We start from the raw sequence: 13,623 nt of genomic DNA, 5'->3' as shown, positions 1-13,623 counted from the left end.
ATAGTTACCGTTAAATATTCTACCAACTCAACACTGATTGTAAAAGAAGGATGGCTCAGTGATGAAATTGCATTGGATTTTCACATGGAACAAATAACAACCACTGATGCCTTTAAATCTAATGTGACTTTGTTTACATGACATTCAGGATGTCATTCTAAATTATTTCTACCCACGTGTTTGCCCTCCTGCAGCTGTGCTCTTCTGGCTGAACTACAAGGCAGCGTATGATAACTGGAACGAGCAGCGCTTGGCCCTCAACAAGGACATCCACATGGCCACTAAAGAGGTGGTGGACAAGCTGCCAGGCATCCAGCAGACCTCAGCCCAGGCCTTCAGCACCCTCTTCCTGCAACTGACCGTCAACGACCTGGGCATCTGCCTACCTATCACCAACACATCCCAGGTAATCTGCTATGCTTGTTGGTTTGGATCTTCCAAAGTCAATATTGTAACATTTTTACATTTTAACTTCCGGATGTAGATTTCCAAGTTCTACTAATATAAACAATAGCAGGTTTGCAATTTGTTGGCTTTAAGGTCATACAGTTAAAAAGTTCACATTTATTGTGATTTTGTGATTGATCATTGAAATACCATGGTTACATGTTTAGCAGTCTTTCACTATTAGGCATATAAGCCATGGTTTAGCATATGAAATGCTTGCCAGGTTATTGTTTTAAAAGCAAGTTGTTGTTTTTTGTCTTGTCAGTAGTTTCTATTGAAACAAAAGCACTTTTATTATGAATCTAATTCTACCTAAGGAAAAGTAAAGCACAGGAATCTTTTTGGGGCTTCTTTTGTCAAATTGTTAATTCACGTCATCTCCTCTTTAATAATAAAAAAATAGATTTATCATTATCTCCATCAGCACTTGACACCATTAACTGTACCAGTGTTTGTGACATTCACTTTGCTTACATATATAGCCTTAGAATCACAATTGCATTTTTGTTCTTTACTAAAAGAACAATTTCTCTGTTTTAGTTTGGATATCAGTGTTTCCCCTAGCTAAGCTGTTAGTAATCTGCCCCACCACACATCTTCATTTCCCTCGACAACTTCTAAAATGTACACTTTTAATGCAAAGCAAACAACCGCCGATATGATACACAACTATAACACAAGAACATGCTGGCTGGCCTGTAATAAAATGGCAACAAATTTGATTTGAACTGTACCATAGAGTCAGTTAAATGTGTTTAAGATAATAATGTCAGTGACGTGTTTGTTTAGTTTGTTTTATTTTTGTCCACAAATTCCATTTTTGTATGATGATAAACACCTAAAAAAGGAGACGTGCACCAGTAGTAGTTATTTTGATGTCATGCACTGTGTGCCATTTTAGTACTCCTCAGACTTAGCTACTGAAATGTTTTGCCAGATTTTTTATTTATTTTGTATGTTTATTTATATGTACATTAATTCAGAATTGCTTTAACATAAAGGAAAATATTATTGTTTTATTTTAGATTGAAAGATTAACATGACCACCCCTACACACTAATAGAAACGTTTAGGGGAAACACTGGATATTAATGAATGTTCATATGGGTTGTCTTGTTATACTCCAGTACTATGCTATACTACAGTATGTCCATAGAGACAAGATATACCAGCTGTTATGTCACGCTTATTTCCATAGAGAGGACAAGTACCAGTTACGGAGGGCATCAACTCTGAAGCTGGGGCCAGCACATCAGTAGGCCGGCAAAATAATGCACGAAAAGTAACCTACAATTTATTACATCTCTTGTGATGGCTTTTTGTGGGACAATGACTTCCTGTGATCAATACTCTTCCATGCCACAAGCACACTGAATCAGAAGTGCTCTTTTTTTTTTGTTTAGAAATGGCAGGTCACACCACTTCGCAACCATCAAATTTCCCCCAAAAAGCTGGCATAGCAACTAATTAAGCTTGAGCTTGTGCCTGAGGTTTTTGGGGCTTGTAATTACTTCCTACTAAAAAAAGAGATTATGCCAGTCGGTGTCCAGAGTATTCCTTATCTGTTGTTAAAGTGGAAACAAGGACATTTTCTTTAGGCAAATCGTTCATGAGACTGCCATGAAATTGTATAAAATTGCACACACAATATCAGATCTAATGACCGGTGCAGTGGTGCGCATGGCAGGCTCGTGTCTATTCTTGAAAGACAAAGCATTTGGAAATTACCTGGATTCCTGCAGTATAAATTCCAAAACTGCGGTCTGATTTTGATCCAAGTCATAATACTAGATAACCGGTTAGTCGGGAGGTAAACATGATTTGACCTACCTTCAGTAATGACTGGGATGATGATCAGACCCACTATTTTTGTGTTCATTTTTTTAAAGTTAATCCGGAAATTCAAGGGAAATATTTTTCCCCAATCCTACAATTAAACAATCTAACGAACTGAAAAGGTTGGTAACATTTCACTCATTGGTGTATATATGGTAGCAGTGCTTGCTAATATGTCTGTCATTTGTGGACTCAGACAGAAATTTATTCACCAGTTTTGCAAAACTATAATGATCAGAAGTAAATCTACCAAAGTAGTTATTTAAAATCACATGAAAATAACGGCATTGATCAGCATTACAAGTGCATATACTGTACAGTAGAATGAAGTGTTACCAGCTAACTCTAACTTTTCCGAACAAATGAAAATGGGTTCTTTTCCATGTACTTCACCCTTACTTGAGGCTTGGGTAACCCCCCCCTCTCCCTGCCCCTCTGCCAGGCCAACCACAGCATAGATTTTGACACCGGCTCAGCTATGGTCCTAACCATTGAGAGCACGCTGATCACCGCCTGCTCCTCGGAGTCCCTGGTAAGCAAAGGCCACTTCAAGAATTTCTGCATCCGCTTCGCCGAAGGCTTCGAGACCTCCTGGGACGACTGGAAGCCTGAAATCCGAGGGGATACGGTCATGAATGCTTGTGAGTGATGCATTATATTTATGTGCGAATTTTGTCTCACATATGGGTCATTTTGATTCAGTTTAATCACATTTAATACATGTCAAAAGCCTTGATTGAGAGAAGAAAGTAAAGGTTAAGTGTTCACAATAAAATATAGAACCATTTGTTTATATTTAAGTGTTGCAAGTAGCATTTTAAACACATACTTAATAACAGGTTAATTGAGTCTCTTTTCACATAAAATACAGATTTTAAACAAATATATGTGATTAATGACCCGACTTCAGTAGGTAGAAACCGATATTCTTATGTAACTTTCAATGCACCCAGCTCCTCTAAGATATTGATTGGCTGTTGCCTGTGTGTCTCTGTGTGTGGTCTGTATACAGGTGTAGTACCTGATGGTACATATGAAGTATGTTCCAGGACTATAGGGCAACCTTCTGCAGGCAAGTTCTTTCTGGTCTATAAAATATGGATCACACTCGAGAGCTGCACAATAAGCATGATACAATTGTCTGAACATTTTGTTTTGGCATTCATTTAATTCGCATCCTTTGCCGTTCTTTGTCTCCTCTCCCTCCTGGCCGCCGCCTCCTCCTACTCCTCCTCAAAAACAGAGAGCAGTAGTGCCGGTACCTGGAATCTGAATGTGCTTTGGAAAATGTGTGGTATCGATGTTCACATGGATCCTAACATCGGCAAGCGCCTCAATGCGCTGGGTAACACGCTGACATCACTGACAGGCGAGGAGGACGTGGATGACATCGCTGACCTAAACTCTGTCAACATGGCTGACCTATCAGATGAGGACGAAGCCGACTCCATGTCACCTACCATCCACATGGTCAGTCAATATTGGGTTTATCTACGTCATCATTCTTTTTGGGCTATTGTATAAATTATATTGTATAAATGATTGTATAAATGATGATGTGATGACACATTGTAATGTTTACAAAAAATATGCTGTCAACACACACAACATGTTCTGGTTTGTGACTCCAATTAGGAAGTTCTCAGACAATATCCATTCAATCAATTTCTTTAGATTTGGAAGAAAACACAGACCATAAATAGTGAACTTCAGCTGTAGAGCTTACTACTGGTCATTGCCCCAAGTTAAAGAAATAGTTCATCATTTTGGCAATTATGCTTAACCGCTTTCTTGCTGAAAGTTAGATGGCAATATTGATTCCACTTTTAAATATTTGTGTTGGATTTAAGGCTACAGTCAGAAGACTGATAGCTTAGCTTAGGCAAGGCAAGGCAGCTTTATTTGTATAGCACATTTCAGCAACAGGGCAATTCAAAGTGCTTTACATAAAACCTTTAAGAGCAGTTAGAAAACGATTACAAAAAAAAACAAAGCAGATTAAAACATCTGCAGTTTAGTTCTGACTCTGGGGACAACAAGTACACCTGTCCCAGACGACCTGAGAGGTCTGGGTGGGTCATAGTGTAGCAGCAGATCAGACATGTATTTTGGCCCTGGGACCGTTCAGTGATTTATAAACCAGCAAAAGTATTTTGAAATCAATTCTTTGAGGCACTGAAAGCCAGTGTAGAGACTTAAGTACTGGAGTGATATGATCCACTTTCTTGGTCTTAGTGAGGACTTGAGCAGCAGCGTTCTGAATCAGCTGCAGCTGTCTGATTGATTTTTTTAGTTAGACCTGTAAAGACACCGTTACAGTAGTCAAGTCTACTGAAGATTGCATGGAGCATGGACAAGTTTTTCCAAATCCTGCTGAGACATAAGTCCTTTAACCCTTGATATATTTTTAAGGTGGTAATAGGCTGACTTTGTAATTGTCTTAATGTGGCTGTTAAAATTCAGGTCTGAGTCCATGACTACACCAAGATTTCTGGCTTTGTCTGTTGTTTTTAACATTGTCGTTTGAAGCTGAGTGCTGACTTTTAATCATTCCACTTTTGCAACAACCACCTCAGTTTTTTCGTCATTTAATTTAAGAAAGTTCTGGCACATCCAGTCGTTAATTTGTTCAGTGCACTTAGGCAGTTGTTGTATTGGACTATAGTCCCCTGGCGATAAGGTTATATAAATTTGTGTGTCATCCGCATAACTATGTTAACTTATTTTATTGTTTTCCATAATTTAAGCCAGTGGAAGCATGTAGATGTTAAATAGGAGAGGCCCCAGAACAGAGCCTTGGGGAACTCCGCACGTCATATTTGTATGCTCTGATGTAGAATTCCCTATAGACACAAAGTAGTCCCTATTCTTTAAATGAGACTCAAACCACTTTAGTACTGAGCCAGAAATGCCAGCCCAGTTTTCCAATCTGTCTAGTAATATGTCATGGTCGACCGTATCAAAGCTTAGCACAAAGGCTGGAAATAGAGGGAAATAGCTAGCCTGGCTCTGTCTGAAGGTAACAAAATCCGCCTACCAGCACCCTTTAAAGCGACAGTTTGTGGTTTTATGGGGGGATTTAAGTCCATACTGGTTGCCTGGTAACCTTACAGTGATGACAAGACTTTGTTTTTTGTACAGGTTAAACAAATTACATATAATGTATTGGTAATATAATATTCTAAGATTTAGAAATGCTGATAGGTGGATTTAGTTACCTTTGGCCAGACCTTTTGCTAATAATCTATCTTCTCATCTAACTCTCAGCAAGAAAGGCAATGAGCGTATTTCCCAAAATAACCAACTACTCCTTTATTATCTCTTCAATACATTTGAACAAATCCTACCTGGCTTACCTTAAAGCTTCAGAAGGTAAAGTCTGAACCGAGTCGTCCATTCTTCCACCTCTCCATCCATCTGTCCCTGCCGTTGTTTACAGAGTCCAGGAAGCCAGTTCAGCCCTCGGCTGACCTTAAGGAAGCGTCTGGTAAACCACATCCTGGGCCTCAGCCCCAGGCCTCAGAGTGTGTCTGGTCCAGCTGACTACTTAAACTGTGCATCGCCTTGCCTCCGAGCGGGCAGTGCCAGGGCCCAAAGACCTCTCTCCTGGGCCTGTGTATGTAGCCACCCACAGTGTAAAACTTCTTCTTTGGGCTGACAAAATCACTTGCAAGGTGGCGTTACATCTCAAGCACCTGCAGTTAATAGATGAAGGTTGTTGATTCCAAAATGCTGAGCAATGCTATTTTACGGCGTGCTTTTAACTAAATAGCATTGTAATGGAGAATTGTGTTGCTTAGCATATTATTTCACTGCCCTCCTCATTAAGCTTCAATGATGGGTGAAAAGAAATAAATTACACAATTCCCTGTGGCAATAGAGCTTTATTTTTCCCTCTTTCACTTTGAGTGGAGTGGTGATGGATGGTGGCGGTGTTGTCTCCTGATTTGTGACATTCTGTGTTTTATGATACCTGGTGTTTGGATTGGACTGCATATAATGTACTGTACATGAATCATAACAATTGAAAATAACTCATCTTTAATCAGACAGATTTGGAAAAAGATGCATTCTTATTTACAGCAGCTGCCTGGCAGCTTTTTTTGGGTTTGATCAACGGGTTTGTTTCATTCTGTCATCAGTTTTACCAGATAAATATGTTCGGGTGTGTATCATTGCATTGACCCAACAGGAGACGATTGACCCCAGGAGGCAGGCGGCGATGGGGAACCAAGTGATTGATCCCCGTGGGAGGAAGTTCACCAAGAGGGTGGTCGACATCAGAGAGCTGAATGAACAGGCCAAAGTTATCGACGACCTCAAGTAAGATTCCGGGTTACACACTTGTTGGTTCTCATTCTGTGAAAGACAGTTTTAACAATAAAATCAAGACAGTACATCACATACCTGTACATTCAGGACAGTTAATCTTAACTATAAAGCACGGAGTCTGTGTGTATGTCTGTCCTTCGATTTTCTCAACAACCGTTCGATCAACTTCACACTTGTCGGGTGTATTGCTGATTTTCCAAGGAAGTGCAGTGTTGAGATCTTCGGGACATATGCGGGGGGGTGCAAAAAATCTATTCACATTAGAATCTTGATTCAAGCTCTACCGATTCAAAATCGATTCATAGAATTCCAAAAATCAATTCATATTTTCTAATAAAAAGAAATATATATATAATTTTAATTGTGTGTCTACTGCAATCACATGGGAAAAGTAACTACTTTTACATACTGTGAATCGTTTTTTTAATCGAGTTTTTGAATCGAAAATCGATTTTGAATCGAATATTGACCTGAAAATCGATATCGAATCGTGACATTTTCTGAATTGTGCACCCCTAATGTACACTTTTTGCAGTGTATTGAGAGGGGAGCCCTATTAACTGTTAGACCCCCGTTTGGCATGCTGAGTAGAGCTTGCTCTCGGTCGCTAGCTGCAGTATGTTTAAGAACAGATGAAGAAATAAGAGACCGAAGATGCTACATTGTAGCAAACGGAAACATTTCCTGTCCCAAATAGCTAGCTTTTAGAAAATTACACATTTGCTCTGGCTTTGCTAGGGAATGCAGCTATGTCAAGGAAGGAAGCATATTGTACATTGTTTGGATGAGCGGTTCTCGAGAAAGCTGCAAGCAGCAAAACCACAGGCTGAGCAATCGCCCCATTCCAAACATGCACGTGTTCTAGTTCTGCTGAAGAAATGTATGTTTGTCAAAACTATCTACATCCTCTTTTCTTGACCACAGGAAATTGGGGGCCAGTGAAGGCACCATCAACCAGGAGATCCAGCGCTATCAGCAGCTGGAGTCTGTGGCTGTCAACGACATCAGGAGAGACGTCAGAAAGAAACTGCGTCGCTCCAGCATGAGGGTAAATGCTCATCTATTTACCTTCCCCAATTAGCTATGCGTTCACCAAAGAAAGTTTGGACACTGTCAAATATAATATTTCCCGTCATACCTTGCAAAAACCTGAATGTGTCTCGTTGTTCCTTGCCAGGCGGCCTCTCTGAAAGATAAGTGGGGTCTTGGCTACAAACCAAGCTACAATCGCTCCAAAAGTATCTCAGCGGCCGCAGGCCGACCCCCTCTGAAAAGGATGGACAGACAGAGGTAAAACAAAAACAAAAACAAGGGCAGGAGTAGCCACTTTTCCTGCAAATGACACTGTTCATCCAGCATTTACTATAAACAAACAAGACCAAGTAACCTCTGTCTCACACCACTGCTGTCGGTGTTACACTTTTTGAAACACATTTCCCATTAACCTTCTGACAAAGAGGATGCAGTCTCATTTGTTTATAGTAATTATGCAGATCATTTTGAATTAATGTAGTAACGATGTTAAAACAGTTGACATGCTGTAAGACCTTTAGCAAGGGGAAAACATTAACTGTGGGGGAAGAATAAATGAGTACAAATAACTGGAAATTAATTTGATTAGTAACAATTTGTGCTTTGAGAAGTGTTCACTTACGGTATTTCCTGTAACCAACAATACTGTAGAGTATGTTGTAACAATGTCACTTACAACTTTAAGCATGTGTGCAGTGTGTTTATATCACCTTACTGTGTCCATAGTTCCAGAATAGGGGACGTGGATGACCTACCAGATATGCGCGTGGATGCGTCCTCTCCTGGACCCCGGGTCACCTTTAACATCCAGGACACGGTAAACATCCTTCTTAAAAACCTCCTACGTATCTCATTTACTGACTAAACAGAGAAAGCCTTAACACATTCACATTTTTGTTCGCTATGTACAGATTTGATTGCACTGTAGCAAATAGGTTCTTGACACATTTGTTGTAACCCAATCAGTAATTAAGGCGATGATAGTATGATGAAGGTTTTAGTTTTGTACTTGTTTATGTTGGCAGTTTAAAGATCACCATCTCATCCATCACGCGTCACTGTAGTGGATCTCCATACAACATATTTACATGATACTTTGACTCATATGATGTCATGGGTTTCTAAAGGCGGCTCACAGGGAGAGACCTTTATGCTTAATTTTGGATGAGCTCCTTTTTAATAACTCTTTTGTTCAATTGAAGATAAATAATCAGGACTTGGACGCAGTACATGCACCTGTCAGTCCAGAAGAGGTATTCAAGGTATATGGCTCAAAAGATGACATTTAACAAATTGAAAATACCTAACCAACACCAACAAATACTTCTGTTTCCTCTTCTTCTCTGCGATTGCCTTGAAAGTGCCGATAGGAATTTGAATATGCAAAATCAAAACAGTGTGATGAAATACCAGCCTCTATAGAGATATAAACCTATATTTTATTGAACAACAGTGGGTTCATTTCCATAATAACTTATTGTAATCCTGCTCTTTGTGTCCCTAGTTATACTATGATTTATGTATGTGTTGGCACATGTGCAACCAAATTTAAAATGTATGTTCTACTGTCTTTATTACTACTCAGTAGATGAATACCAGCAGCATTCTATCAAACAGAGATTTGGTAGATAGTAATTTGTCCCTGATTTTGATACTCCCCTTTAAATACAAGTTTATAGTTGGAATGCTGCCTAATGAATTATGGAGTCACGGATTCTCACCCTGTCTTGACACTGCATAAATAACCAAATTGACTTTCTTCAATCTTAATATATTGACTGATTTCTAACAACTATGCATGGTGAGGCTCTAAATCACAGTCTGTCAGCTTCTGTTTGTCAAAACAATAGTTTCTCTCTCACACCCAACAACATTAGATACAGATTATAGAAAATAGAAATAATTTGGTGTAATTAGCATGAAGACAAAAAGGCTTATGACTAATCTCAAGACAAACTTAAAAATTCTAGCCAGCACACCTTATTGAAATTTCACTTTTTATCTCCCTGAAAATCTGAAGACTTACAGTAAACAGCATCGCCTCCCGTGTTCATGCAGTAAAGCGATTTCATTTGTGCCACAAAACAGTTACCAGGTATTCCACGTAATCACACATACGTTAGTGGCACACATTGTAAAGCGTAGTGTAAAGCAATGGTCATGTTTGTGCAAGGTCATTACAATTTCATGATGATAAATCATCATGCAATTGTTTATTTCATCATTTATTGATACTAATATGCTCCATACGGCCTCTTTGACCAAGTCTAAACAGTCAATAGGTCTGAAAGGAATAGCTCTCTTGTTGGGAGTTAGATGAGAAGATCGCTCCCACTCTCTCATATGTGTTGGTTGAATATTAAGTTAAAGCCCTCAGCCGGTGAGCTTAGCTTAACTCAGTTTAGCATAAAGACTAGAATCATGGGCAAACTGCTATCCTGGCTCTGTCCAAGTTAACAAAAAGCTTACAATTTAATGTGTTATATATTTTGTTTAATACAAACAAAAACCAAAGGACCAAAATCCACTGAATAATAATAATAATAATAATAATTTAAAAAAAATATTTAATATAGCACATTTTAAAGAACAAAGTCACAAAGTGCTTTACCAGAGTAAAAATGAGACAAAGGCCAGTTTAAATAAGTGAGTCTTCAGCTGCTTTTTAAAAGCGCTGTGCCCTGATTGAATGTTGATAAAGTGGTATTTCCTGCTAGAATGATCTAATAGTTTTCAATACCTAATCCCTCCAATATTCACTCTTTAATGATGACAGACTCAGACTGACTGACATGACTGAGTTTGCTTGGTTTGTCAGTCCTTCTGCCTTTACCTCCCACATACTCCCAGTCAGTGGAAATAAACAACAAATAAAGAGAAATATTGTTGCTGAAGTGACCCTCAAAGAGATTTTTGAAGTCCACATTTTCACACTATATATATATATATATATATATATATATATATATATATATATATATATATATATATATATATATATATATATAGCAGCAGTCAGCCTCTGTACCCATCTCTGGGATCTGTTGTTACTGTTGGAAATTGAGATTTCTTTTCCCAGCTGTCATCAAGATAGTGGACTTGTATACTGGAATACTTTCTTGGGCATCTTTCCATTGTCACCTTCTTGAGAGTGTGTTTCTCCTTTTCTCCTGTCGGGGGTGGCACGTCATTCTCATCTTCGTCCTCGTCTCACACTGTCTCTCTTTCATTCCTCCTCAGAGAAAGTGCATGACCTCTCAGCTCCCCAGGGAACTGTTGCAGGCTGGTAGTGTTCTGTCATTGGTCATAAAACTAGACATATAAACTGCTGTGAGATTTGATTTCAGCATTAAAGTATAGACTACATGGCATAAATAGAATAATAAACAAATGCCTTGTGGTCCAAATAACAGAACACTATCTCCTTCAAAGTTATGACTCCTTGGCTACCTTCCTACTTAAGACATCATGGTTTTAAGTAGGAAGAGTTTCATTAAGAATTTCTCCCTGTGTGAGTTTGACACTCTGTCCTTCTATGAAGTTTCCTGAGGAGACAGAGGTGGACCTGTTGTCAGCCACCATTGATGAGTCATCCCACCCTCATCATCACCTTCATCTTCATTATCCATCCGTTATCGAGGGCCACCACTCAGTTTTCAGTGCCCCTGGCACCCCTGCTGTCTTCTCACCCACACTTCCCTTCCAGCACGACGACATACGGCGCGATGACTTGTCCTCTTCCTCCTCCGAAGACTCCGAAAAGGAGGACGAGTTTGAGCGGGAGAGAGTGCCAAGCTATCGAAGGCCTTTGTGAGTTGTCTTTGTGTTTTTCTGCCTACTCGAGCATTCTTGCGATGAATGTTAGATGAAAGGAAGCACCAATTATCTCATGTTTGCAATTGCATTTCTTTTATGATTTATTTTGTGTACTATGACTAAAGGTTCACAGTATTCAGCATTCACTAAACATTCCCTTTCTTCTATCTTCTCAGCCAAGCGTCTCACAGAAAGCCCTCAGGGTTTTCTGCGATGAGTCAGCTGTTCAGCGAGCGCTGGCCGAGCACACCTGCCAACCGCAGCTTCAGTGGCCCAGCAACTGAAAGAAACATTGACTTTGAGCTGGACATCCGTGTGGAGATCGACAGCGGGAAGTGTGTCCTTCACCCCACTACTCAGCAACCAGAGCATGAGGACAATCCCCTCAGGAGGTACGATGAAATGCTCATTTGTTATTCGGGTAGCTACTGTGGAGAGAACAGAATTTACTCACTTTTACTGATATTTTTTGAAATAACATCTCGTAAGGAGTCAAACAAACTCTACATTATGAAATCCACTCGGGAGATTTGCCAGATGTAATGTTATGCTGTAGCTTGCCCTCAGTAAATACAAGAAATACAACTACTAACTAAACTAAACAGAATAAGGCATAAGCACAATTTCATATGACAGGAGTCTCTGTCTCCCTGTGGGTTTTGTAGGAGCTGCGAGCGCAGCCTCAGGAATCTGGACCAGGAGTCTCCCCCCAAGAAGAAGAAGCTGCAGCCCACCTACACCTCCACCTCGCATCTCCTAGCTGGCAAGAAATGTCCCTCCACCCTGCAGACCAAATCCAATGACATGGAGACCACAGTCTTCTACATTCCAGGAGTAGACGTCAAGGTCAGCTTCTCGCTCAGTACAAAATTGTCCACATGTTATCTACTTCTTCTTTTTTTTGTGCTTTAAATGATGAATTCTTCTTTTTTCCTTTCCCTCAGTTGCACTACAACTCCAAGACGCTGAAGACAGAGTCACCCAATGCCTCGCGTGGATCCTCTCTCCCTCGCACTCTCTCCAAAGAATCAAAGCTGTATGGTATGAAAGATAGCGGCCCTCCCAACCCTCCTAATGCAGTCCAAAGCAAGACTAACTCGCTCCTACCTCCCCCGCCCCCACCTATTCCATCAGGTACTGAGCATTCCCTCGTTTTTCCTTGCATGCCCGAGCACCATCTGTAAACACTGACACTAGAGTGCCACGGCACTCCATTTTTGATGATTTTACATCTAGCCGTGGACCCACCGAATCGAATGCATGTGATATCATCCTTTTTATTTTAAGGCATGAATCCAGAGGGCACCTTTGATCAAAATGGGCTCATGCATATTGATGCGTACCACAGAGGGAAAAACACATTTGAAAAAATAGACTCATTAAAATGGTTCCAGTTTATTTAAACTTTAAGAAATGAACTTTCAAAAGTGTTGTCAACATAATAGTCCAGGCTACAGATGCTTTAAACTCCTATGTGTCTTTGCAGCCAAAGGTAAGGGCAGTGGCGGGGTAAAGATGGCTAAGCTGTACGCCTGGGTGGCCCTCCAGACTCTGCCAGAGGAAATGGTCATCAGCCCCTGTCTACTGGACTTCCTGGAAAAAGCACTGGAGACCATTCCTATAACTCCAGTGGAAAGGAGCTACGCAGGTTTGTTTGTTTACACCATCTAATCTTAATGGCTCCTGTTCTCACAGGACTTTTCTTCGTGCGTGTCTGCCATTCATTAGTCAATATCGATGACGTTTAATTTTCGGGATTATTCAGGTGCCACCGGAAATTCCGCCGGATGTCCCTCATTTTCGGCTGGATGTGCCTTACCTTCCGCTTTCTTTGGGTTGGCATTCTAAACTCCGGTGGATTTCTGAGGACTATTGTTAACTGCTCCTCAGATCTCTGCAGGGTAAATCCAGACAGCAAGCTAGACTATCTGTCCAATCAGAGTTTTCTGTTGCATGACTAAAACAACTTTTGAACGAGCACGTTCCACCAAAACAAGTTCCTTCCCGAGGCTATTTTGCAGCGTCATTGTGTCCGGTTTCCGCCCCGCCCATGATAATTGTGATTGGTTTAAAGAAATGCCAATAAACCAGAGCACGTTTTTCTCCCATCCTGGAATGTTGTGTGGACTAGCCTCACCCCCCCCCCCCCTTCCTCCGCAG

The 13,623-nt window shown here is 40.3% G+C and overlaps 1 protein-coding gene across 1 annotated transcript in view; it reads left to right on the top strand.

The window, feature by feature from the left end:
* kiaa1109 (KIAA1109 ortholog) overlaps nucleotides 1-13,623 on the top strand; it is an 88,883-nt gene that overhangs the window by 58,894 nt on the left and 16,366 nt on the right. The window contains 16 exon segments of the mRNA XM_078277048.1: nucleotides 195-406; nucleotides 1,646-1,729; nucleotides 2,726-2,924; nucleotides 3,296-3,355; nucleotides 3,527-3,753; nucleotides 5,723-5,899; nucleotides 6,476-6,606; nucleotides 7,540-7,663; nucleotides 7,793-7,905; nucleotides 8,374-8,464; nucleotides 8,850-8,909; nucleotides 11,189-11,457; nucleotides 11,640-11,855; nucleotides 12,129-12,309; nucleotides 12,408-12,597; nucleotides 12,950-13,111. Of these exon segments, the coding sequence (XP_078133174.1) occupies nucleotides 195-406; nucleotides 1,646-1,729; nucleotides 2,726-2,924; nucleotides 3,296-3,355; nucleotides 3,527-3,753; nucleotides 5,723-5,899; nucleotides 6,476-6,606; nucleotides 7,540-7,663; nucleotides 7,793-7,905; nucleotides 8,374-8,464; nucleotides 8,850-8,909; nucleotides 11,189-11,457; nucleotides 11,640-11,855; nucleotides 12,129-12,309; nucleotides 12,408-12,597; nucleotides 12,950-13,111 (2,496 nt within the window).

Source organism: Sander vitreus, chromosome 20, assembly GCF_031162955.1.
Source record: "Sander vitreus isolate 19-12246 chromosome 20, sanVit1, whole genome shotgun sequence".
NCBI lineage: Eukaryota > Metazoa > Chordata > Actinopteri > Perciformes > Percidae > Sander > Sander vitreus.
This window is presented reverse-complemented; position numbering and strand designations above follow the sequence as displayed.